General features: G+C 38.9%; 1 protein-coding gene across 2 annotated transcripts in view; it reads left to right on the forward strand.

Annotated features, from left to right (window-relative positions):
* LOC121399991 (ras and Rab interactor 3-like) overlaps positions 1–23,149 on the forward strand; it is a 43,762-nt gene extending 20,613 nt beyond the window's left edge. Inside the window, exons 1-6 of one of the 2 annotated variants that reach the window (XM_041582121.1) lie at positions 8,495–8,567; positions 16,036–16,345; positions 17,671–18,465; positions 21,000–21,308; positions 21,798–21,926; positions 22,594–23,149. In XM_041582121.1, coding sequence (XP_041438055.1) covers positions 16,075–16,345; positions 17,671–18,465; positions 21,000–21,308; positions 21,798–21,926; positions 22,594–22,808 — 1,719 coding nt within the window. In that variant the 5' untranslated portion in view covers positions 8,495–8,567; positions 16,036–16,074 and the 3' untranslated portion in view covers positions 22,809–23,149. Of the gene's footprint in view, positions 1–8,494; positions 8,568–16,035; positions 16,346–17,670; positions 18,466–20,999; positions 21,309–21,797; positions 21,927–22,593 lie in introns of those variants that run through there. The other variant, XM_041582120.1, reaches the window with a different exon arrangement.
* Positions 23,150–26,191: the final 3,042 nt, after the last annotated feature.

A 26,191-nucleotide genomic window follows, 5' to 3' on the forward strand; every position in this document is an offset into this window, starting at 1 on the left:
TATTGCAAATAACCAACTATTGAAGCCTTACTAAAAATGGTGGACTCATCAAGTGCTTGTTTGTTGTACTGGCCCTAGCCCACCACCATCAAGTGGAATATTGACACTGCAGCTGTTATAAATAGGCTACAAAAAGAGGAATTTTAAAAGTGCTGCATCAGTGGCTTAAATAGATGTTACTGGGCCCCACAGCAAATACATTTTAGGGCCCCCAAAATATCCAGAGGATGCCCTGTTTTACAAATATATATTGAAATACCTTTTTAATTAGGGCCTTGTGGGGCTCCTTATACCTCCTGGGCCCCCCCCCCCCTGCAGCTGCAGGGTTTGCTTCCTCTGTAATTACATCTCTGTGCTGCAAACCAGGGTTTCCACGTGTGACTCATGTCCTCTATGAGCACTATTATAATTAATGACTTCTGTAATTTAAAACACACGAGAATGGGAAGTCCTTTGCTGATGTCAGTATCTGTCATTTTCCCGTTGATGAATATTTAGAGATATGGGCTGAGAAAAGATAACAAACCACTCAACCAAAATAGGAAATGGGATTGTGTAAAAGCAAATGCAAATGCCAGTAATAAGTTCACTTGTAAGTCTTCTCTTTGGCTGTTCATGCATCATGTAAAGCACAGCAAGGTAAGGATATTTGAATTTACTAGTCATAGAATGGTATAGAAGAAGGTTTACCTAATAATTAAAGGGGACCCGTCACCCAAAAAAATTATTCAAAATCCTATTTTATCAGATTAGTCAAGGAAAATGAACTTTAACTACACTATATAAATTATTTGAATCTTGTTTCCTTCAGTCTGGGATTTCAAAATTATAGCAAGCAGGCAGCAGCCATTTTGTGGACACTGTTATTAAGAAAAGCCTTGTATCATCTCAGAATCTTGTTTGTGCACCAGAATGGGGGACCCGATGTCCATCCCCATGCCCTGGCTACACAATTAAATGGTAAAGAGAACAAGGGAATGTGTGGGGAGCAGTGACATCTAAGAAGTGCTGAATTGAAAGTGAAAGTAATAGTCTGCCCCGCCTCTATGCCACGGGCATAGAGGAGGGGCAGACAATATTTGATTGACAGCTGAGATTTTTAAATGAGCTTACAACAGCTATGAATGCTTAAATAAAAAATAGAAATTGGATTTCATGTTTAATTTGAAAAGGACTTTTATTATACAGATTTTTGTGTCTGGGTGACAGGTCCACTTTAACTTTTAATATAACATAGACAATGGTATTGTATAACAATTTGCATTTTGACTGCCTTTGTGCTTTTTGCATTATTATTTCAATTTTCTGCAGAGCTCCAGTTTGGAATTTTACATCTACCTTGTATACTGTTATCTGGTTGTTAGAGGCCCACTGAGCCTAGCATCTAGCATTATTCTTAATTCTTTTATTCTGATATGAACTTCCCTTATAAAGGTGTTGTTCACCTTTAAATTAACTTTTAATATGATGTAGAGAGAGATATTCTTAGAAAATGTTGAATTGGTTTTAATTTTTTATTATTTGTGTTTTTCGAGTCATTTGGCTTTTTATTCAGCAGCTCTCCAGTTTGCAATTTTAGCAATCTGGTTCCTAGGGTCCAAATTACCTTAGCAACCATGCATTGATTAAGAGAATGAAATAGCAGAGGCCCAGAATGGAAAGATAAATAATACAAAGAAGCAGTAAAAATAAATATGTAGCCTTACATTTTAGATGAGGGTCAGTGACCACCATTTGAAAGCTGGAAAAAGTAATGAGGAAAAGGCAAATCATTTAAAAACTACACAAAATAAATTATGAAGACCAATTGAAAAGTTTCTTATGCTATTTTATAACATACTAAAAATTAACTTAAAGATGAACCGCCCTTTTAATACCTGCTGTGGTTTTTGAATCCATTATAGAATGTTCATAATAAGAAAAAATTCAGCAAACTGTTGTTAATACAGGTTTTAATATATAATGGAATAGTAAAAGCTATTAAGAGCACTGAAAGCCTTTTATTAGATTTTAGATTATATCATTGACAATAAATAAACGTTCTTAAGAACTTTATTATCCGAGCAATTTTAAGGCATTGGTAGGCAGAAGAAAAAGACAATTAATTCAAAAACTATAACAAAATAAATAATGATGACCAATTGCAAAGTTGATAGGAACAGGACCTATAACATACTAACAGTCAACATAAAGGTGAACCAGCCCTGTAACAGGGATGCAAAACGTGATTTTTAACGGTGCAACATGTATACGATACAAGAGAAATTATGGTCTACATATGTGTCAAATATTATAGGGACTTTCAGTGTCAGACTGGAACACCTTAGACCAGGGGCCCACCAAAAAAACCTTAGACCAGGGGCCCACTCTCTGTACTATATTCTTCCTCTCCTCACTCAACCTCCAGTCTCCTAGTCTCTTTTGTTTACATACCATAATCTATTATTACATCTATTTAGGCTCTTTTTTTTTTCAATTTGCAGGTTTATTGTGTAATAAAGGCATACATAACAGTGATACGTTGCATTGAAGAAACTCACAAAAAAAGCCTACATATCAACATCGCATGCTATACAAATTGAGGTAACACAATGAAAATAAAAGATAAGAATAGCAAAACCAAAGTATAAAAAGAATACAAACAAAAGAGAGAAAGAAAATTAAATAAAATAATACACGGCAGTACATGGCAAACACTCAGGCAAGTAGAAAATCACAATAGAACAGGGCATTCAGTAGGCTGTGGGAAATCTCAGAAGCAGGGTCATTCAAAGACAATGAATCAATCAACTGTAATGGGGTGCCACGGGTCCCAGATTTGAGCACATTTAAGCTTAGCATCCACAGAATCTGCTGCCATGCGTTCCATAAGTTCCCTTGAGTCCAGATGTTGCATTAAACAAGATATGGTAGGGGTCACATTCAGCTTCCATGTCTGCGCAATTAGCGTGACCGCAGTATTAAACACGTGAAATAGTAATTTCGGGTTATCATAAGAACAGTTATCAGGGTAAATCTGCAATAGTCCTATTTGGGGCTGGAGGGGCAGGTCACAGTGCAATCTACTCTTAACCAGAGCAAACACTGCAGCCCAAAATGGTTGAACTGTAGGACACAACCACCACATATGCAGAAGAGAGCCAATCGCACCACAGTTCCTCCAGCAAAGCGAAGAGTAGTGGGGTGACATTTTAGCTATTCGTTGTGGAGTAAGATACCAGCGGTGTGTTACTTTCGTGTGAGTTTCCACATGATTAGTACAACATGAGGCCCCTTTCGAAGCCGTGAGGCAACGTTGCCATTGATGTGACGTAAATTGGGTTTGTAAGTCTTCCTCCCATTTTAGCATATAAGGGAATTTAAAGTCTTCCGACAACTGCAGTTGCTGTTGGTAGCAGTCCGAGATAATCGCTCTACCATTCCATGCTGCGTGACAAAGGTATTCAATTCTGGTACGAGGCCTCATGGTTTTAACATTGGGAATGTAGGATTGCAACAAATGAACAATTTGAAGATAAGCATAACATTGATTTCGAGGGAGCTGATATTTATTAACTAGATCATCAAAACTCAACAAGGAGGAGACAAAATATAGGTGACCAATAGTAGAGATACCCTTAGAGTCCCAGAGATGCAAATTGACATTAGGAATAACGTATTTCAATGCCAATATAGGGGTGAGCGGGGAAGGAAATGTGGTGAGCCCTCGATTTTTATTTAAAACATCCCAAATACGTAGGAGGACTGTGGTCGTTGGTAATAACCCTAAATTAGGGGGCCGAGAATGCTGGGGAAGCCAGAACAGCTGTGTCAACCTACCATCTTCAGCATAGTCCGCTTCCAAATCAACCCAATCTCGTAAAGCAGGTGGAGAATGTAATCTAACAATCACTTCTAGCATGGATGCGTAATAATACATTTTAATATTCGGAATGCCAAGCCCTCCAGAGCGTCTTGGAAATTGTGCACATTGAAAAGCTATTCTAGGGGGTTTACATGCCCAAATAAACCGATTGAGGACCTTCTGTATCGTCTGACAAAAATGAGTAGGTAAGGCTATATGGAGAGTCCTAAAAAGATACAAAATCTTAGGAAGGAGGTTCATTTTTATTGTAACTATCCTCCCCAGCCAAGAAACACATGTTGTTCTCCATCGCTCACATTCCGATTCCGTGAGTCTCAGGAGGGGCTGATAGTTCAATTTATAAATGTTAGCCGGGTCTTTAGGAAGTCTAATGCCTAAATACGTTATAGAGGACTCCCTCCAATCAAAGTCATATACATGTTGCAAACCTTGCAGTGCCATATGGGGAACATTAAAGGGGAGAGCCTGGGTCTTAGAGTGATTAATTTTATACCAGGACACACTCTGGAATTCAGCTAAAACTTTAAAGAGATTAGGGAGAGAAACAGCAACATTTGTAAGTGAGAGTAAAACGTCGTCCGCAAACAAACCAATCTTATGTTGTTGTGACTTAGATTGCACTCCTGTAATATTAACATCCTCTCTGATCTTTTGAGCCAATGGTTCTACCATCAATGCAAATATCAAAGGGGATAGTGGGCATCCCTGCCGCGTGCCATTAGTGACAGAGAAAGCACTCGATAGGGCGCCCGCCGTACAGATCCTGGCTGTAGGGCTGGAATAAAGGGGAAGCACAGCTTTAATAAAGTTCGGACCTAGATGATATTGCCGAAGAGTCTCCGCAAGATAATGCCAGTTCACCCTATCGAATGCCTTCTCGGCGTCCAAGGACAATAAAATAGCTGGAGAGCCTTGTTTTCTAATAACATGTATAAGATCATGAAACCGACGTGTGCCATCCGAACCTTGTCTATGAAGGATGAAACCAACCTGATTCGGATTTATCAAAGAAGGGAGAATTTGGTTAAGTCTAAGGGCCAGAATCTTAGCATAAATCTTGAGATCAGTGTTCAGGAGCGCAATCGGGCGATAGTTTTGGCATTGATCAAGTGGTTTCCCTGGTTTGGGAATGGTGACAATTTGGGCCTGGAGATATTCTTTATTGATCGTACCCTCGTCCATAATGTGTCGAAACAACTGCAATAATTGTGGGGCAAGTATATCCGAGAAGGTTTTATAATAGGCGTTAGTAAACCCATCGGGTCCCGGGGCTTTATGAGTCTTTAAGGATTTGATAACTGTTACAATTTCCTCTAGCGAAATTTTGTCGTTCAGTGATTCTAATTGAACGGAAGTGGGGCGTGGGATAGCAAGTTTACTGAAAAATTCCTGAATATTAGCCAAAGTAGGTTTAGGGAGGGAGTCGTCATCCTTCAAATTGTAAAGTTTAGAATAGTAGTTAGCAAACTCATTAGCGATTAGCTTGGGATCTGTCACCCTACCCCTTCCACTGGTAATATGAGTAATTCTATTATGGGCCTGATGTTGCTTAAGTTGAGCTACCAACAGTTTATCTGCTTTATTGCCTTTAGTATAATACAATTTTTTAAGGAGTTTAATGCGGTATGCTGTTTTGGCAGCCAAAATCTCATTAAGTTTTTTTCGGGTATCTGCTATTTCGCGTAAATAAAGGGGGTCATTGCGTTGGTGAAGTTGCCTCTCTAGATCATACAATTTCGTTTCAAGCTGCAATTGGGATTCGCCTCTTAAGTTCCGAACCTTACGTGCCAAAGAAATAAATTCCCCTCTAAGAACCGCCTTATGAGCTAGCCAAACTACTTGTGGTCCCACATCGCCATTATTATTAATCGAAAAATACTGAAGGAGGGCCTGTTCAATCAAAAGCTTATTGTCATCCCTTAGGAGCAAACTGTCGTTCAATCTCCATGGCAACTTATCATATAGGGAATTGCTATCCGGGAGTTCAAGTCCTACAGGAGCATGGTCAGACCACGTCCTCAACCCTATCCATGCTTTCGTAACTTGAGCAGTAGTCTGGGGGTCCGAAAAGTAGGTGTCTATTCTGGTATGGGTGTGAAAGCGAGGAGAAAAATAGGTATATTCCCTAGCTGTCTGATTTTTCGCTCGCCACACATCAATCATCCCATGGGAATGGATTAGGTCCCTAAATCGGCTAATATGTTGTTTATGTGAACTAGCTACAGAGCCTCCCGTACCCTTTAGTATATCAACATCTGGATCCGAAATCATATTAAAATCCCCCCCTATTATTATTTTGCCGGTTTTATATTGAAGCAGTTTAGGGAGAACTTTACCAAGAAACCTAATCTGATGCACATTAGGAGCATAAACATTAATAAGAGAATACGTCACATTACCAAGGGTGCATATCAACATTATGTATCTGCCAGCAGAGTCAACGTGCACACCCTGAAACTGAAATGGGAGTCTGGAAGAGACAAGGATCGATACCCCCTTGGATTTAGTTGTACTATAAGAATGATAATGGTGCGGAAATTTTTTATTAAAAAATTTTGGGGGGGCAGATTTGCAAAAATGAGTTTCTTGGCATAGCAATATGTCGACTTTAGCTTTATAGGCATCGTTAAGTACCTGATTACGCTTATTCGGGGAGTTAAGCCCCCTACAATTTATCGAATAAAATCGTACCATTGTGATAGAAGGTGTGCACGCTTACCCTAAGCACAGAAACAAAAACAAATATAACCTGAACCAAACAGTGCCATGTATTACCGTGTAAAAGAAACAGCATAACAAAATTATCAACATGCAAATCATTCCTGTATTGCATAGTGAAATAACAAGGAGAAATTGTGGTTATCTGCTGGAAACCACCAATCGGCTCAACTGAAGATCTCGTGGAGCTTCGGGGGGAGGAGAAAGATCAACCGTGGACTGTCAATCAAGGAGAACTAAATAGCAAATATACTTAGCTATCTTAGGAGGGAAGCAATATATGGAGAAAATAAGGAAAGACATCAGACTTTACGCCACTCTGTTTGCATTTTCTTAGGCGAATGTGAGGGAGAGTGCCTTTGCAGCAATTCCTCGTTAGCCGGAAGCGAGAGTAAATCCCATCGAGCCAAAACTTTTTTAGCTTCCGTCACTGTAGACAGGGTCGTAGGAGTCCCGTTACGTAGAACAATCAATTTAACAGGAAAACCCCAGCGATACGGAATATTGTTGTTCCGAAGAAGTTTAGTAACATCGGCAAAGGCTTTCCTTTTAAGTAAAGTAGCTGGAGCCAAGTCCATATAAACTTCAATCTGTTGAAACTGTTGCGGCCATTTATCCTTCTTTCGAGCTAGAGACAGAAGCTTATCTTTAGTTTGATAGAAAACAAATCTGGCAAGGACATCTCTGGGAACATTCTCTGGGGCCATTCTGGGTTTCGGGACCCGATGTATGCGATCAATGGCCAATTCAAGTGCGTGCAAATCCGGCAAGATTATTTTAAGCAAGTCAGTGACATAGCTTTCCAGATCTTTAGGCAAAATAGATTCAGGGATTCCCCGAAAACGTAGGTTGTTCCTACGAGATCTGTCTTCTAAGTCTATGACTTTACTTGAAAGACGATCAAGTTCAGTTTGGTGTTTAGTTTGGCAGTCAGTAAGATCATTATGGGCCTCAGCCAACTCACCCAGCTTTTCTTCGAGATGCGCTGTACGATCACCTAGGTCGGCGATGTCTTTTTTAAGATCCTCCGAGAGCTGTTTGAGGTCCTCACGGATTGCTTGCTTTACATCGAGGAGCATCTCTTTAATTTCGGCCGCCGTAGCAGGAGCTGGGGCCGCTGGGTTAGCTTCCATCATTGGTGAAGCAGCGTCCGGTGAACTGCGCAACGGCTCCAAGATGGCCGCCGCAATAGAGCTGGCTGTCGGCGAGGGAGTCTTGGCCGGATTGAAGAAGGCTGTGACCCGTTTCTGCTGCTTCGAATGCGTCCTCTGGCTTCTCCTCATTTAAGCGAACCAAGGATGTAAATTGTAGGCAGCTAGAGGAGTGAGAACGCTCCTGCTTCCCTCAAAGCATACTCCTTACAGACGGAGCGCAGTGCTCACGCGTCCATCTTGGATAGCCGGCAAGCCCCGCCCCGCCCTATTTAGGCTCTTTGTTCTCATAGAATGGCCATGTAATAGGCCAACATTGAGCAGCATGAGAGCCCACTGACACCTGGGCCGACCGGGAGTTTTCCTGGTATCCCGGTGGGCCAGTCCGACACTGGGGACTTTTTTGGTACTTTATTCTTTATATTATCATTTTTCAGAATAAATTGAAAAGGTATCAAAATAATCCTAAAAAGACATTAACAAGGACAGAATTTGATTTCACTTATACAGAGTACAGGGTATGCACATATAGTATATATGTGCATATCTGCATATATAGCAGGGTGGTATTTCAAACATGACAAGACATGGTAATTGTAAGGGTAATGACAGGCACATAACAAAGATACTTGGTTAGGAAGGGAAGTTCTTGTCTGCTGTCAGTCTGAGCCATTTCACCTCAGATGAATAGTTATGATTCTGGTGCAGAGTACAAATCACACATTAACCCACATAGGAAATGAGTTTGTTTGAAAGAAGATGCACATTCCAGTAATACGTTCAGTTGCATATCTTATCTCCGCATGTACACATCTCACTCCAAGCATGATAAGGTAAGAAACATCAGTTATTTGTCAGGCAGAAAAATATTCATGACATCAATGAAAGTTTTTTTATATTTGTCTTTTGGTATCTGCTTGATAAAAAGCTTGTGATGAAAACACAGCAAGTAACCAAAGCCTATTACCAGCCTTGTGTTAATTGTATATTTTTCAGAAATGAACAGACCTTAGAGATTTTGAAATGATATTGAATAGACGCAACCACTTGTTGTCATACCCCTTAATAGTGGGGCGCGTCAGTGTTACTATTCATTTGCCTTCGTTTTGCATCTCCTTGGGCTACATGTATATGAAAAATACTTAAGACCTGAATGTCATTTGATGTTTGCAGATACTGTAATTTTTGTTTTTTAAAAAATAATATCATTTAGCTTGTGTGTAGACAACTAGAAGCCACATACCTTCTGCAATGTCTATAGTAGGACTAAATACAGGGGTCATTTCTGGCCACCCACAAATCTGACACTGCCTCCTGTTCTAAAGTAGCAACCAGTTGCTAAATGTGCAGCAGTTCAGGTGTACATAGTACATGACAGTTAACATTTTAGTAAATGAGACCCAGCATCTCATGTCATAATGAGGGCTGGTGTGCCTAAAGCAACTTTTAAATTAAGTATGACTTCCTTTAATCAACTGTGCATAAGTTATATTTTGGCATACTAATGTTATACTTTCAGCACTCCTCAACGTTATCCTGCAGTGGACTGCTAGTTGGAATTATGCATGGTAAAATAACATATACAATAACAATAAACTACAAGTAGTATAGCTATTGGTATATACAGTATAGTTTATGTATATGTGAGTGTATAGATGCACTGGTGCTTATTATATAGTGGTTGAACTTGATGGTATTTGGTCCTTTTTTAACCCAACTTAACTATGTAACATGATATTATAATAGCGCAGTTTAGTATGCCCAGGTACGGCAGAGTTTTAATTAAGTATCTTGAATAAGGGTTTAACATTCTTCCATTGCAGAGTCCTGAAAGAAATGGAAGCATTGTCTATTGATTTATAATACATATATAATAAAGTTAAGGATACATTAATGATCGGAGGATGGCTAGAATCACATTAAGCTGCAGAGGTAAAAACTGAAAGGTAACAGCAGATTTTATGGGTGCTTATTTGAGAATGGAAGGACCTAAATAAAAGTAGGCATTTATTGGAGAGAATCCTTATAAAGAAAAAGAGAGAGCACAAGGGAAAACTCCCATAGTGTATCACCAATGGTATACTGTAGTTGCAAGGTTTCAAAATCCTGTTAGCACTTAGCAGGGAATGTGAGTAATATGTACCAGGTAAGGGTTCACCACAGTGCTCCCTCTCCCTCCTATATACTCGGAGTCGGTGTGTGATAAAACAATGGAAGATACAATCGTGCATTAAAGCTTCTGTAAAAACAGATGTCTATTCACAAAGTGCATAAACTACAAACAGAAGAAATATCAAAGGAGAAGGCACTGACTGCTCCTAACTTCCAACGCGTTTCAAGAGGCTCTCTTCATCAAAGAATAGTAGTGTCAATGTATTCAGCGTCTTTAAACACATACCATTGCCCTAAATTTACCCTGTCAACCAAATAATATATATAACTATACAAGTGTTTGCTATGAACTTATCCCAGCAACCACTGCAAATGCTTTATAAATACAATAGTGATCTGCTAGCATGACACTTATATGTACCAGATAAAGCCCCCTTACAGTGACTAGTTGTCTGCTTAGTAAAAATATTAGACCGCCACCAGGTTTTTTATGGTTCTTGCCCTTCGACAGACAACATTAGGTTTATCTTTGGTCCATGGAGCCAATACATCGTCAGCCTGCAAAATATGCCAATGTTGTCGTAACAATTTCTTAAGTACAGGAGTAGCCTCATTAAATCTAGTAACGAATGGTATTTGGGGAATCAGGCTTATTCTTGGTTGTCAATAAAGCATCCCTACTCCTGCTCTCTCATAGGACCTAGAAATAATAGCCTCATTGTAACCCTTCTCCAAGAACCTGTTATGTAATGTCAGTGCTCCCTTTTCAAAATGCTCATTGAGAGTACAATTACGTTTAGCCCATAGGAATTGACCATGTGGGATATTATTAATACAATGCCTACTATGCCCACTCCAGGCATGAAGGAGGCCGTTCGGTTTTCTATAAAGTTTTGTATATATCTTTTTGCCTTCGCTATAAAGCGCGAGTTCCAAATAGTTGATGGATGTGGGGCTATACTCATGCCTAAAACTCAAATTAAAAGTATTGAAATTCAGGAATGAAATGAACTCCTGCAACAAAATTGCACCACCTCTCCATATGAATAAGAGATCATCTATAAGGCGGACATACATGACAACATTATCCCTAAAGCGTGATCTCCACACAAATTAATTTTCCCATTTGGCAATGTACAAATTGGCAAAGGATAGGTCAAACTAACTTCCCATGGCCATACCGGTGGTTTGGAGGAAGATCATCAAACATAAAATAATTCTTTTTTAATACAAAAAGAATACAATTAACTAAAAACTCACACATCTTAGGGGCAGATTTTAAAATTCTCATAGGAAGGAATAGAAGGTGGGTGAGATTTTCTGTGGTGAGTTCTAATCTCACATGTTGATTCATCTGCCCATTCATGTACCAACTAGTTCTTTTTTTGTGAAATATAATGGGGATGTATAATAAAGGGTAGACACAGAATGGCTCAAAGCATACCCTTGTATGAGTATTGAAGTTTTCATAGGCATATGTATAATATGTTAAGAGCTGCAACCTTTCTAATGTTCTGGCTAATTCCTAGCATGCTTTGACCACTGTGCTTCAGAAGTGACAAGTTCTGGCAATTTTTGTGATCTGTGGAGAACTCTTCCTTTACCTCTAAGGCTGATGGCACACAAGATGCATTTCAGCCATCTAGAAAATGCCTAAAACCAAGCCCTGCCATGAAATAGCTTTGCTGATTAAGACAGATTTGGTATTCACAGGCAGACCTCAGCTCACTTTGGTGTTTCGGGGCAGTGGTTTGACTGTCACCACTTATTCTGCCTTATGCAGTTCTTTTCCTCATATCATTATAAGGGGTGCCACATGGATATGGGCAGTCATAAAAAAAGAATCATCACTCCCACTATTGTGTGCAGGGCCGGAACTAGGGGTAGGCAGAGTAGGCACCCACCTAGGGTGCAATCATGGGGGTGTGCACTTTTAAGTGGAATTGTTTTCTTTTTTTTTTAAACCCTGGTTTGCTTCACCTTTAATAGTTTTTCAATTTTATAAACCGCCTGTTCCAAACCCCTGTTGCCCGTGATTTGTACTGTGGGCAGAAGCACTCCTCACCTCCCTCTTGGCTCCTGCTGGCAAAAGTAAATTTTTGGGGGAAATTTTGTGGATTTTTTGGCTGGCATAGGTACAGATTGGAGGAAAAATGAGGGATTGGATTTGCCACTGGCTCAGGTATATGGGGCAATATGGTGGCTGCTGGCACAGGTACACAGATGTTTGGGACAATATAATGGATTGTTGGCTCCTGCTGGCACAGGTACAAATTAGGGGCAATATGATGAATTTTTTTAGCTGCCTCTGGTATAGGTACTGATTGGGGGCTTGGGAGCAATCTGAGGGATTGACTGCCGTTGGAACAGGTACAAATGGGGGCAGTATGATGGCTGCTGGCACAGGTACAGAGGGCAATATGAATGGTAAGGTGGGAAATGGTAATGCAGGACCGGGTGAGGGGGGCTTTGATTGAAGCCCTTGCCTAGGGTGCCAAAATACCTTGGCCCGGCCCTGACTGTGTGAAACTGTAGTGATTTGTGTGGCACCATAATAAATATGGGGGCACCTAGTAGCATTAAACCTTTTCAAATAGTCATGTGTGCCATAGTATTTATGGAGATAGCTTCTAAAACTTTCCTCCTTAAGTGTCTCAAATTGGGATAATATAAGCAGTATCTGGTTCTATCATGCACCCCACCTTGCAAATAGCACACATGGATGAGTACATCTGAAATATTCTCTACATATAATCATTAACAAATGTTAGTAAACTATTATTTGCAAAATGTCTAAAAGGCAAGTACATTTTCATAAACATGGAGTGTACCATTGTTGGGTTTTTATACCTACATTTTAACACTGCCACAGTAAATGCCGTTGAATGCATTTTGTAATCTGTGTCTTCACAAATATGGCGACTAATTAAAAACACAGTTGAACAAGTGAAGGACTTTAAACCTACTGCAATTAGCACAACTGCTAGGCATATAGACATACTGGGTGGGGGATCATGTATTTGCTATTTGCAGTAATGCTGGTGTTCCTTTAACATGTACATCAATATAGATAGATTCAGTCGCAACCAGAAATACCGTTACAGTGTAGACTGCATTATCTCTCAGGTCAATGCAGAACCAATATACCGTGTCAAAATCATACCTAGTAAACTGACCATTTCCTGATGAGTTCTTTGGGAAGTATTGCAGAAAATAAAGTCAGCACGCAATGTTCTGCTTTTCTTAAACAGCAATGTCACCTCTCCTGGGCAAGGTCAGGTCCTTTCTACTTTCAGACTGGCATTTAATATATTAAGGTTTAAGGACACATTTTATGCTAGGGCTGATTTTAGATACTGGTCATTTATAAACACCCATTTTTCATGGTGGTTACTAACTTTCTCCTAAGATTCAGGAATTCATATAAGGGTTCATTCAACTGGATGGTCCCAGTCAGGGTTTTTTCGGGGATAAAACCTTTGTAAAGACGCAAGGGAAGGGCTTGAAATGTTTTAGAATGTTATGTAAAGATATGTGCCGTACTTAAACAATACATAAAGTATGATTTATGTGTCAGTAATTAGATATTCATAAAACATATACATTTACCATTAGGTTTGTCATATTTTATTTCATGGTAATTGCAGAAGGGATGTTGGGCTTGAGCCGTAGTGCATCTTAGTAGCAATGACAGCTGGGTAGCTGCTTATAAAAGCATTTGTACAATGGTGACCAAAACACTGCCAAATCTATTCCATTGTGACTGATTTTGTTACTATTGCTGTATCTGTTTCATGGACTGGAATGTAATACTGTTCTTCTTGTTTATAGACTTATTTACTAAACTCCAAATGCAAATATCACGAAAAAATCGTGATTTTTGTTATAAAATCTGACTTTTAAAAAAAAAAAAATCACAATTCTTTTGGAATTTATTAAACCTCAAGGATGGAGGATTCAGAATCAGAAAATCCGGCATGTCAGACCTGTCGAGGTTGCATATAAGTCAATGAGAGAAGTCCCAATGGTTTTTTTATGTGCACTGGGTTTTGTGCAATACCCCGATGTAAAATCCGTAAAAAACGTGAAAATCTGATTTTTTTTTTCCCGCAAAACAAATTTTCCAGAAAATGTAAGAATAAATAAGCGCAAAAATAACCAGAGAGGATTTCATCGGAGTTTGTAGCAGAAAATATTGAGAAAAATTTGGACTTTCATTAATAACCTCTATGTCCTATTAAATTAATATTTAACACAAATGCACTGCAATACTTATTTGTGGCCATTAAAATCTGGCCATCACAATTTAGTAAGTTTGTAAACTGCTATTGTGAAACTATTAGCTACTTGTTTATGCTCATGAGCAACCAATCACAATAAACCTGCAGAGGCTTTAATGTAAGGTAGAAAAATCATGTCAGTGCTATATAAAGAAAAGATAATCAATAATATATAATTTATTAATTTAAACCTTGCACATTTAATTTGAAGGAAAAAGTAACCTATGATGGCAGTAATTACTATCAAAGTATCCTTTAAGTTCAAAGTATTATTCAATACCCTGTTCCTCTTTTTCTGGGTTTATTATCACAAGGAATGTATAATTGTTTCTTTGCCAGTGATAATATACAGTTCCATGGTACAATCACAACAAACTATTTGTTTTAGGGCTAGGCCACACGGGAAGATTTCAGGGAGATTAGTCGCCTGGTGATTTATCGCCATGTCTAATCTCCCTGAATGGCTTGCTGGTATCTTGCACCCGTTAGCACTAAAGTCGCATGCGCCTATTCACACGCGGCGATACGTTTTTCAAAGTCGCTCGAAATTGCCTCGTGGGGCAATTTCGAGCGACTTTAAAAAACGTATTGCCGCGTGTGAATAGGCGCAGGCGACTTTAGCGCTAACAGGTGCGAGATACCAGCAAGCCATTCAGGGAGATTAGTCGCCTCAAAGACGCAGCAATTAGTCGCCAGGCGACCAATCTCCCTGAATCTTCCCGTGTGGCCCTAGCCTTAAGGTTCTACTTTTTTTGCCCTATGCAGAGTGAAGTATCTTGCAGAGTCCTGATGATTGGTTCTGATCAAAGTTTTAAGCAAATAGTTATATGAGATAAAAGAAGGTTTTTCCCAGGGATGTCATAAAAGACATGACGAATATCGAAGTCGACGTTTTTTTGCATCGAATTTGGGTATTTGCGGTCGAAGAAAGATTCGAAGGATTTCAGCAATCGATTGAACTATTTTTCTTCGACTTCAAAAAACTGCTCTAGAAGGTCCCCATAGGCTAACATAGCACTTCGGCAGGTTTAATTTGGCGAAGTATTGAATTCAAAGTTTTTTTAAAGAGACAGTACTTCGATTATCGAATGGTCGAATATTCAAACTATTTTACTTCTAATCGAATTCGAAGTCGTAGTATCCTATTCGATGGTTGAAGTATCCAAAAATTACTTCGAATTTTGAATTTTTTTACTTTGAAAATTCCCTCGAATTCACTTCGACCCTTGATAAATCTTCCCCTAAAAGTATGTTGATTGGGAATTTTTATGACACAAAATAACTGCTTTGTGGCTGCGCAAAGGATCATAGGCGCATCTTTAATTTCCTGCGCTTGTGGCCTTTCCAATCAGAAGCCACATACATAGGCTACTTGTTGCATTGGGCTGGGCTTTGGATTAATGGAGAGGCATCCCTGAGCCTATTACACTGCTATTGCACCTTCTGAAGCTGCCCTGCTACCATTTCATTGTCAGAGAATGGACTTGGCATGAAGGGTTACTCATCTTATACTGCTCTACAGTCCCTGCAAAGCCAAAAATATTGGCATTACAGAAGAGGCAGGGTGGGAATGCAGTAGGCTTCTGATTAGTGAAACTTCCTATATAAGAATGAACTCCTGGTCCAGATCCTCAGATTCCAGAAAGAGCTAGCACTTCTAAATATTTACTTTAATATTCTTTAATTCATCTTTAAAACCACAGCTAAAAGCTAGATTTATATTTGCAGCATTTGATCATGTATACAGAGTTTAATTCTAGATTTGATGCAAAAATTAACATTAATAAATGCAAGCAGGAGAATACTGTATTTATTGTACTGATGCCAACGTTTTACACACCCATTATATTTTTTTCCTCCCTAGACTTATGAATAAAATAAAATCACTAACATATATTTTTTATTCCAGTAGAATTTATTAACATTCTGAAAAGAAATCCTAAAAAGGATGAAACTGGACATGTCACCAAGCAAAACAACATCAACGCAATTCTGTAGAATACAAGTGACATCAGAAAATGGAGCTCTGTGCATCATCAATCCCCTCTACTTACATGAGCATGGTGATACATGGCTAACCGATAGCTCTCGAAATAAGATGGAAAACAGGATGAGCGTCCCATGGTGCTATGGGCAAAGTGGAAACAGAGGATCCATGGATTGGAGGAGGATGTCAATTTATGGACAAAGGCCTGGAAATATAAGGCATGGTAAAGAAGGTATGAATAAGTGTTTCTTTAATTGTCTTTATAGATAAGATTACACAAGATTTGACTTAGTCTGTGTTTCACAAAAAAATAGTTAGTTAAACTGGCACAGATTATAGTGCTTCTGTAAGCTCCCCCAAGAGAGTCTTCATCTTTAGTTACAATCAGAGCATATATAAACTTATAAAAAGCTTATATGTGTTCTTTTGTTCAATCTAATCAATATATAAGGTCATAAAGAGACTATATATAGGTATGTAAATATTGACAGAAGTTTAAATCTGGGTACTTGACAATATATGTAAAGCTCATATGTTTTACTACGCATTGCCCCTAAGCTCTCAAACTTCATTTACAAAGACAAGTGCAAGTGCAAAGTTCAATATTTAAACACAGTTCACCATGTTTTTTTTTCTCACAATGCATTGTTTCCCCCCAGAAATTCAGTGTAATTATGGACCCTGCTAATCGGTATCTGTCACAACTTGCTTATTTTTGTTAAAAGAATGGTGCCACTTCTGATGTGTGGAGATATGCTTCTGATTCAATTGGTGTTAAGACAAGTATATGGATGCAGCCCAGTAAGGCAGCTCTGGAATTACAGTAGACTCAGGTAATTCCAGATCTTTATGCGTCCACATGCTCAAGTGTGTGCAGTTCATTATAACAGGCTTGGTGGGTGCATTGGGGCTCACACAAATTGCAAGGGATTAAATATGGATGCATGTAATTCTGTGACTAGCACCAATACATGCTCAATTTTGTGTCCGTTTTAGTACTTTGCACTTGCATTTGTGTTTGTTAATGAGACCTGAAATCATTCAAGTTATGTTAAACTGAATCTTTTCAAACATGGGAGAAAAAAAGGTTTACAGCTCAGGTGATGATGACTAATGCCTCAAGTTACAGCTAGTCTGTTAGAGTAGAAAGTGGGGAGCAAAGTTCTTGATTAATCAGATGGTCCAAATATAATGGGTTTACAAGCCCATGAAAACCATGTGGAACTAGTCCCCTGCAGTTCCACCTAGCCAGGATAAATCTATAAGACAAAGATACATACACAGGCCCGGATTTGTGGAAAGGCCACCTAGGATTTTAGGGGGGCGGCATGCTGCCCAACCACACCCACATTGGTTCAAAAACACTGGAATGTGCTGGATTTTTAAACTCATTTTTTAACCTTCCCATGCACCAATCCCCATTGATGAAAATTTACAAGAATAAAGGGAAGGGGACAGGGGCGACGAATGGCAGTGGGCCTAGGTGCGCCCATTATGTAAATCCGGCCCTGTACATACATTTTAAGACATCTATTTTGTTTTTCATGCTTTCCATAGATATGAACAAAAAATATTCCAGTGAGACAGAAGGACTGTCAGACGTTTATAGAAGGCTCAGTATAGATAAAGACAATGAAATAGCAATACAGACAGAAAACAGCCCAACAGGGATTTCTGCAGCTGAAGGGGAATCAGATTCAGAGGCAACAAACAAAGATACATGCTGGAACTCAGAAGTGATGACCCACCAGAAAACCAATCCATCAGAAAACGCAAAGGAGGCATTAAGAGGTTCCCGGGAAGAGAATGCCCTTCTGGGACATAAAGCAAGTGAATGGAGAAATAATCTGAGACGACACAGAGTCTCTTGGGTTGAAGTGGAACATTCAGCAGAATGTATATTAAAGAAATGCAGTTCAGAAACTTCACTTAGTTCCTCAGACAGCTTTCTTCTTCCTCCACCCCCAGAGCTAGACTCTGTATCTATCAGTAGTATTGAAGAAGAAATGGATTGTCACTCTATAAATAGTGGGAAAAAACATGCTCATGGACTTGGAGACATGGTGAGACACAGCCTTCTAGCTGTCAGCACCATATTGTCAGGCCTTGTCTCTCCAGAAAAACATCTTAGTAATAGGATTCAACAACTTGCAGCAGATCCATCCTGTTACCTTGGTAGTATGGTACAAAGATTTCATTGTCACATGTTCAAGGAATATGGCCAGTACAAATCTAGCATTGATATGCTGCAGAGCATGCGTCAGCTGATTACAAACCTCAAGTCCCATTTGCTCGAGAGCAATGAAATCTGGGAAATACTGGAACATCAAGAGATTGATGAACATAAATTAGGTAAGTAGGATAGTTGGTACCAAAAAACCCAAAACACTGTTAATTTCTTTATTATTCTTCCATTATTAAAATCCCTCTCTTTGTCTCTCCCACTGGCCCTAATGAAGTGATCACAATATCTTTTGCTCTCTTTCTTACCACACTACACTACACAGTTGATTCCTATACATTTCACTTTGAGCTAGTGTAGGGGTGAATACTATTTTACAGGCTTTTAATAGTTTTCTAAACTGGGTACAGTTGCTAAGCTCAACTAATAATAGATACCCCCCCCCCCCCCCCCCCAGTGTGAGTATATGGCTGTGGTTTTAAGTATGCAAACTGAGGTTTCCGTTCACAGTCATTTTTTTTCTACTTTATCCGTTTAACTTAGTTACCTCATTTCAGAGAAAAGCAAAAAAAAAAAAAAGATCTCTTGCAATGCATCCTGTTCTCATACTGCAATGCCTTTGTTTAAATTTTCACACTACTTTATCTACAAAGCGTAATTGTCTTGACAGTGTGGAGATATAATCTGTAGCAAAGAATTGTATTATTTGTTTGAAATGTATATATCTTAGCAAGACAAAATGTGACAGGGCAGTCAGCTTTCGGGAGAGTCAGGAAAGATAAAGGCATTGGCTACAGCGGTGTCTTTAAAAAAGGAAATTTCATGCCAAATGCATCACAAGGTGTCACCATGTGCCCATTTTAGTGGTGGCAAGTGGAATGGATACCCAGGGCCGCCATCAGTGTTGTCTCAGGCCCGGCTGTGCTGCATTTACTTGATTAGCTAGGCCCCCCTGCTGTCACAGACCTGCCGACTCTGGAAGGGAGGGCAGGAGCACAGATGACTGCATCTTCTGTCCATTCTCTTACCTTATTGGTCACAAAAGTTTAAGTCCCGGTTGAGCTTAGGTTTGAACTTCCACTCAAGCTCATCCAATCAACATGCGGGACTTAAAATTCTGTGACTGAATAAGGGAAGAGATTGCTGTTACTAGATAGAAGATGCAGCCACTTGTGCTTCCCCCTCCGTTCTGAAGTTGGCAGCTCACTGACAGCAGGGGGGCCCTGCTAATAAAGTAAGTGCAACATGACAGGCCCCCCTTAAGTTAACCCAGTGACCCCTGTATTGGGGTTGGCTACAATTTTTTTTAAACAAATGTGTGGCCACCAATGTTTTATAACATGTGGGGGGGCCTGGACACCAATTTTTTTTACCGTGTGGGGGTCCAAGCCACCAATATTTTTTAATTTGTGGCCCTGGCCACAATTTTTTTTAATTATTGGGGGCCCTAGCCACCAATATTACTTTTATGGGGTGCCCTGACCACCAATGTTTTATTTTTTATTAATGTATGGGGGGCCCTGACCACAAGTGTTCTTACATATTAACACGTGGGGGACCCTAGCCACCAATGTTTTTTTTTTTTATTGTGGGGTGGGTCGACCTGTGGGTGGGGCTTGTGGTGGAGTCGGCTCTGCCCAGGGGGCCCAGGAAATTTTGTTGTATGGGGCCCAGTTATTTCTGATGGCAGCCCGGTGGATACCTCAGCAATAATGTTTGTGCCCTTTAAACCCCATGTCTTTCCATAATGTGAAGCACATTCCTTGAAGGGGACCTAAAGCTTAAAAATAAGTAGACTAGAAATGTTGCACATTATGTTTTGGGATTCTATACCAGTCCAAGGCAACAATAGCACTTTAGCAGTGAAGATCTGTTCCTCCGAAGATGCCCTAGTAGCTCCCCATCTTCTTTTCTGTTGATTCACTGCACATGCACTGTGCGGCTATCAGATCCCTGAGCTTATGGACTAATATACTGTATATACAGAAACCAGTTCAGTTTGCATCAGAATGTAATAATTGTCCCGTAGTAGCATTAGCTTCTATGACAGGAAACCCCAAATTTCTGTTGATGATTTGCTACAACCCCTAAGCTTAGCTTCTTAACAGCTGCCAAGATCTAACTGAGCATGTGCAGTGTCACTGACACTCCTAACAATATCCAAGATGGTGACTCCCTGTGCACATTTTTGATGGCCTGAATCATTACTGTTATAAAGAGTCTGCAACTTTAGACTGGTGCAGTAAATTTAGTATATAAAATATGGCATTTGTCACCATATTTGTTTTTAGGGGTTCACTCTCCTTTAATGTTTCTAAAAACATTTAACCATTAAATAAACTGAATAGGATTAATATGGATTCATGCATCTTAGTTACCATCAGGTACAAGGTATTGTTTTTAATATTGCAGACCAGCTGTAGATCCAACCTTCTGATTCATATAGTTTGGGACTGATTCCTGTGTTCCCTTCAAACCTCAACAGAAGAATGAATGCACTGTATCATATGCAGCAAATATCATATTGTAAGCTTTATAGGACAGGCACTTTGTACTGCAAAACTTCTATGAACAAATCGGTGATGCCAGAGATATATTAGTCATGCCAATGTTCAACTGCTTTTCACAGGCGTTAGGAGTGGCCACAATTTTGATGTTTCTATCACAATTCCCCTAACCTCAGTTATCATTTTCTTTTCCTAAGCTTCCATTGTTGAGGCTTCTCTATACAAATGTATACTGAAGCCTACCCAAGATGTGATTTACTCTCTGCTTCTGGATTTTCATCGAAATGATGGGTCATTAACCAAATTATTAGAAAACCAGGAGAAGATGAAGGGAATGAGTAGTCAAAAACCTCGTTCTGGTGTACCAGGCCCTGCTATTATGGAGAAGATTCAAAATACATTTTCCCTTATGCACGTGACCTACTCCCCAGAAAAGATGATCAGGCTCTTGCTGAAGGTTTGCAAACACATATATGAATCCATGGAAGCCGCAAGTGGAAAGAAAGGTACTTAAAGCTTTAATTTCAAGTAGACTCTATGAATACATGCAATATTTTCTACTTTTTATTTATATTTCATATACTGGATTTGAAGCATCTTCACTCAAGGAAAAGAGAAAATGTGCTGCTGTTAGCACAATATATGGCCAATAAAGCACAGTCTATGGCAAAACAGTTTTTGAATGCTTCCAGCACTGCATAGAAAAGGAAGCACTTCTCTTGGAAGAGGATTTAAATATATTTTTTTTTCTCAAAAGAAACAGTTACACAAATAAACATGGTTTCTGCATTTTACTTAGATGTCCTACAGTCATACTATTAATCAAAGTTGCCAGAGCTGAACTCTAGCATGCCTTTACTCAGATCAAGCACTGTTAAACATAAATAAGGCTTCCAACGAAGCATTTCCAGACCATATATTTTTTATTTCAGACATATAATATCACATGAAAGCTGCAGCAGCATATGTATAATTGATTTTATGTTGTTACCCAGGAGCCTTTGGTGCTGATGACTTCTTACCAGTATTAATCCATGTTTTGCTGAGTTGTGACCTGACTTCTCTGCAGCTTGATGTGGAATATATTATGGAACTCGTGGATCCTTCTCAGCTTCAGGGAGAAGGTGAGGAAACATTACCTTAAAATCATTGGTTTGTTCTCTAGTGATTAGTTTTGCATATTCCAACCAGGAGAAACTTTAAATGTTTTTTGTAACACAATAACAATAAAAGAGTTCCATACCAGTTTTTCTGTTTCATATACTAGTTTGTTAAATGTTCTGTGCTAATATTTGGAGACCTGTGCACCCCTGCTTGTGGATTCTTCCTCTCTAAAGCTGACCACAAACAAATAGATCTGTTTGTATGAGGAGGTCATCAGATAAGCAGATCGTTGCCCAGTTTGGCCACTTATGCGCTGGGTTTTGGCCTCCAGACCAAGGATTGCATTCTAATATGGGTTTATGTTGTTGGAGGACAGAATTAAGAGGCCATTGCAATCCTCACCCAATGGAATTTTCTAAACTGACTGCTACATATCTGCAGGGGGCTGCGTCAATAAGGCAAGTTGAGAAATTAGCCACTAGCAGCAGCGCAGAGCAGGGTACCAGGGGTGGCAGAAAAAAAACTCCTGGTACCTTTAAGAGCTGAATTTCTGTTTTTTAAACATATATTGGTTGAGCAGACCATTTGGAGGCTTTTGAGGGGTCAAGCTGGCAGCTTTTCTGTCAGGAATATTTTCTGTGGCTTCAGCATCAGTAGTTTTACTTTTGTCGATCTTTGTTGTTTCAGGTGGTTATTATCTGACTACACTGTTTGGAGCCCTTTATCACATCAGCAGCTTTAATACGGTGTCCAGGCAGCTCAGTGCAGAAGCACAAAATTCAATACGCCAATGGCAACGTAGACGGACAATTCACTATAAAAACACTTCTCAAAACCGCATTAAAAATGTGAGAAATGAAAACTCCGATGCACAATGTACACCAGAAAAAGAAGCAGAGTAATTATTTTGGATTCAAGACGTTATTTCATATTGTATAAAGTTTAAAAGCTGGTTTCTCATTAAACTTTGATGTCTTTTGATGAGGAAAGACGAACATGTGTGGGATCCAATGTTAAAAGACAGGAGTTGGCATATTGTCCCTTTTCCCACAAAGAACAGTGAACAGTTTGGTAGATACCAACAGCATCTGAACAGTAATTCTGAACTGCTGCATTGGCTGTAATTGTGTAATTGCTTCTACCCTTGTGGAATCTGTTTCAGACAACATTAATCACTTGAAAGACAAATAAACTGGTTTCAGATTTAAAGATGCATCTCTATAAACAATTTTCCTCCAACAAACACAGCTCCAATGTGGGGTCAAAAGGAAAATGCCAGGGTAAATATATATTGTTTCATCATTATCGACAGATGAAATGCTTCTTGATTGTGCATAGTACTTTGCATTAAGATTATTCTTGGTCTCCTTACATAAACTGCTAACAATGCTTCCAAACATACTGTTCCTCAACCACATAAGGTACACTATAGTGATTTATGTAACTACGTCCAATGACTCAGTTTTCATTTGAACCTGCATAAAGCCAAATATACCATACATGTATACATATTATTAGTAATAATGTTAATGATATGCTTTTTTCATGAATTTTTTTTTTTATTGCAGCCTTTTATGAACACTAATAAAATTATAAAGATATATATTTATACATTAAGAATAACAATGGTGGAGTCAACAAGCACTGTCGTATCCTGCACAGATAGATATACTGCTCTTTATTATGTGCCAAAACATTCTTTATATGTGATGTTAAATAAAGATACATATGTTCGGTATAGAAATCAACACTGTGGAGGTGATTTATTAACACTCAAATTGAAATGTTGCTGCGATTCAAGGTTTTTTTGAGCTAAAACTCACTAATTCGAATTCAAAACTTTTGAAATGGAAGTTGCCCTTTTTTTTATTCAATTGATTGAATAAAAAATGATTGATTGATTTTTTATAGGCATACTAATAAATACGTATTTTTAAATTTTTAAATTTGAGTTTATGAAGTTGACGTTGTTGAATATTTACATAGTGAAACCTATACAACTATAAGTAGATGGATTAGTGCTCAGGATTCGCAGTGAATATTCCTACAGCATTGTAGCTGTTGTATTAAAGGGGTTTTTCACCTTTAAATTAACTTTTAGTATGATGTAGATGGTGATGTTATGAGACAATTTACAATTGGCTTTCGTGTTTTATTATTTGTGGTTTTTAAATTATTTAGCTTTTTATTCAGCAGCTCTCCAGTTTGCAATTTCAACAATCTGGTTGCTAGGGTCCAAATTACCCTAGCAACCATGCATTGATTTGAATAAGAGACTGGAATGTGAATAGGAAGATGAGTAATAAAAAGTAGAAATAACAATGATTTTGTAGCTTTACAGAGAATTAGTTTTTTAGCTGGGGTCAGTGACCCCTATTTGAAAGCTGGAAAGAGTAAATGCAAATAATTCAAAAACTATAAAAAAAGAAAAAAGTAGTCCAATTGAAAAGCTGCTTAGCCATTCTATAATATACTAAAAGTTAACTTAAAGCTGACCTACCGCTTTAAGCTATTAGTTACTGTGGCTTCCTCCTCTTGATTGTCCAGCATAACAACTGAACTATTTAGCCCAGTTGTTGAGTAGATCTATGGTCAATGTTGCCACATAAGACATAAAATAATTTATTGGAAAATTAGTTATTGGCCGATAAGAGTTTACAAAAACAAAATAATTTACTATTCGCCTGCATCACTGCTTTGAACACACTTATTAAAAGGACAAGTGAAAGCCAATGGACATTTGTTTCGGTTGCTGGAAAACATGGCAGAGGTTAATTACAGCTTTCCCCACCTCCAGCAGCTCTTTCCGAAATCTCACCTGGGTGCAGGCATATAAGTACATATTGATTGCAGTGTTGCTTAAATCCAGCATTGTTCCAATGTCAGCAGCAATATTAATTGCCTTTGTGTAATCTCTTCTCTCTTGACTATAATACAATGTCTTGATCATGATTTGCGTGACAAAGCGGGTTGTGCACAGATAAGCAAAGGTCATTGATATGGTGACTAGTGATGGGCGAATTTATTTGCCAGGTGCGAATTCTCGGCGAATTTGCCCGCGAAAATTCGCCCAAAAAAATTCGCTGGCGCCGCGGCGGAAAGAAACGGACGCCGGCGGAAAAAAAAAACGGGTGCCGGCGTCAAAAAAACGAGACGCCGTTTCCCGAATTTTTAGACGTTTCGCGAAACGGCGCAAATTCGCCCATCACTAATGGTGACTAAGAGCATGACAGATCTCGTCTTCTGTTTGCTAAGCTTTCTTAATGATGGGGAACTGTCGTGGTTTGGTTGTATTCCACACTAAATAATAATACTAAAAATAATAAAAATAATTATATATGGCACATGTAGACAAGGGCTGCTCGAAACCTATGGGAGGGTGAGTATTATACACACAGGTAAATCTTTCTGTATTATTCACTTCTTGGGATTCATTTGACCAAAAGTAAGATACTGACAAGAGATGACTGCAGATAAAAACCAGTGCTATAATACACAATGTACAATTCCTAGTACAGAACTTGGGCTTTAAGTGGCATGTTCTAATGGCAACAAAGCGTTCAATAGTAAAGCAAACCACTAGCCACACTGATGAGTTGTAAGCTCCATAGGCCAACTCATCACGGATCATGCACCAAGGGATTCTGCTCCAGAATGGTTCTGGGGTATGGTACTGAAGTACAGTATCATTTCAATAATCACAATATGTATTATTACCATGGTGTCGGCCACAGAGATTGCCATCATGTAGCAGCAACAGGATGGGGAAACGCCACAGTCCCTTCTCCAGAAAATAATGAAAGTTATTATATTCGCTGTAAAACAAGAAATATCCCAGTCATTTAACGAGAAGAGGAAGTGGACAGCAAACCAATACCACTCGTTTCATTCTTTAGAAAACTGATGTAACAGTTTCACAAGCCTGAAACAATTCACATGAACATATGCAAATGGCACCATGACCCTTCATATGAACTGGGTCTGATAACTGCCAGCAACACCAGCAAAGTTATGCAGAATTCTGCACTGAAATCCATTTTTTTTAAAAGAGCAAACATATCGTATTTAAGTACATTGAGGAGGGGAGAAACAATAGCTGTCTCAAAGCAGTTCCATCCTGAATAAATAAATATCATTATTATTATTATTATTCCTTACTTATAAAGCACCAACATATTCCTCAGCATTCTCAAAACACTGAGATGGCTGCCTATACACTAATATTACAGCCAAATGCACTTTAAAGCTGGCCGTAGAGGTGCAGATTTTGTTCCCACAAACGATG

Source organism: Xenopus laevis, chromosome 2L (assembly GCF_017654675.1).
Source record: "Xenopus laevis strain J_2021 chromosome 2L, Xenopus_laevis_v10.1, whole genome shotgun sequence".
NCBI lineage: Eukaryota > Metazoa > Chordata > Amphibia > Anura > Pipidae > Xenopus > Xenopus laevis.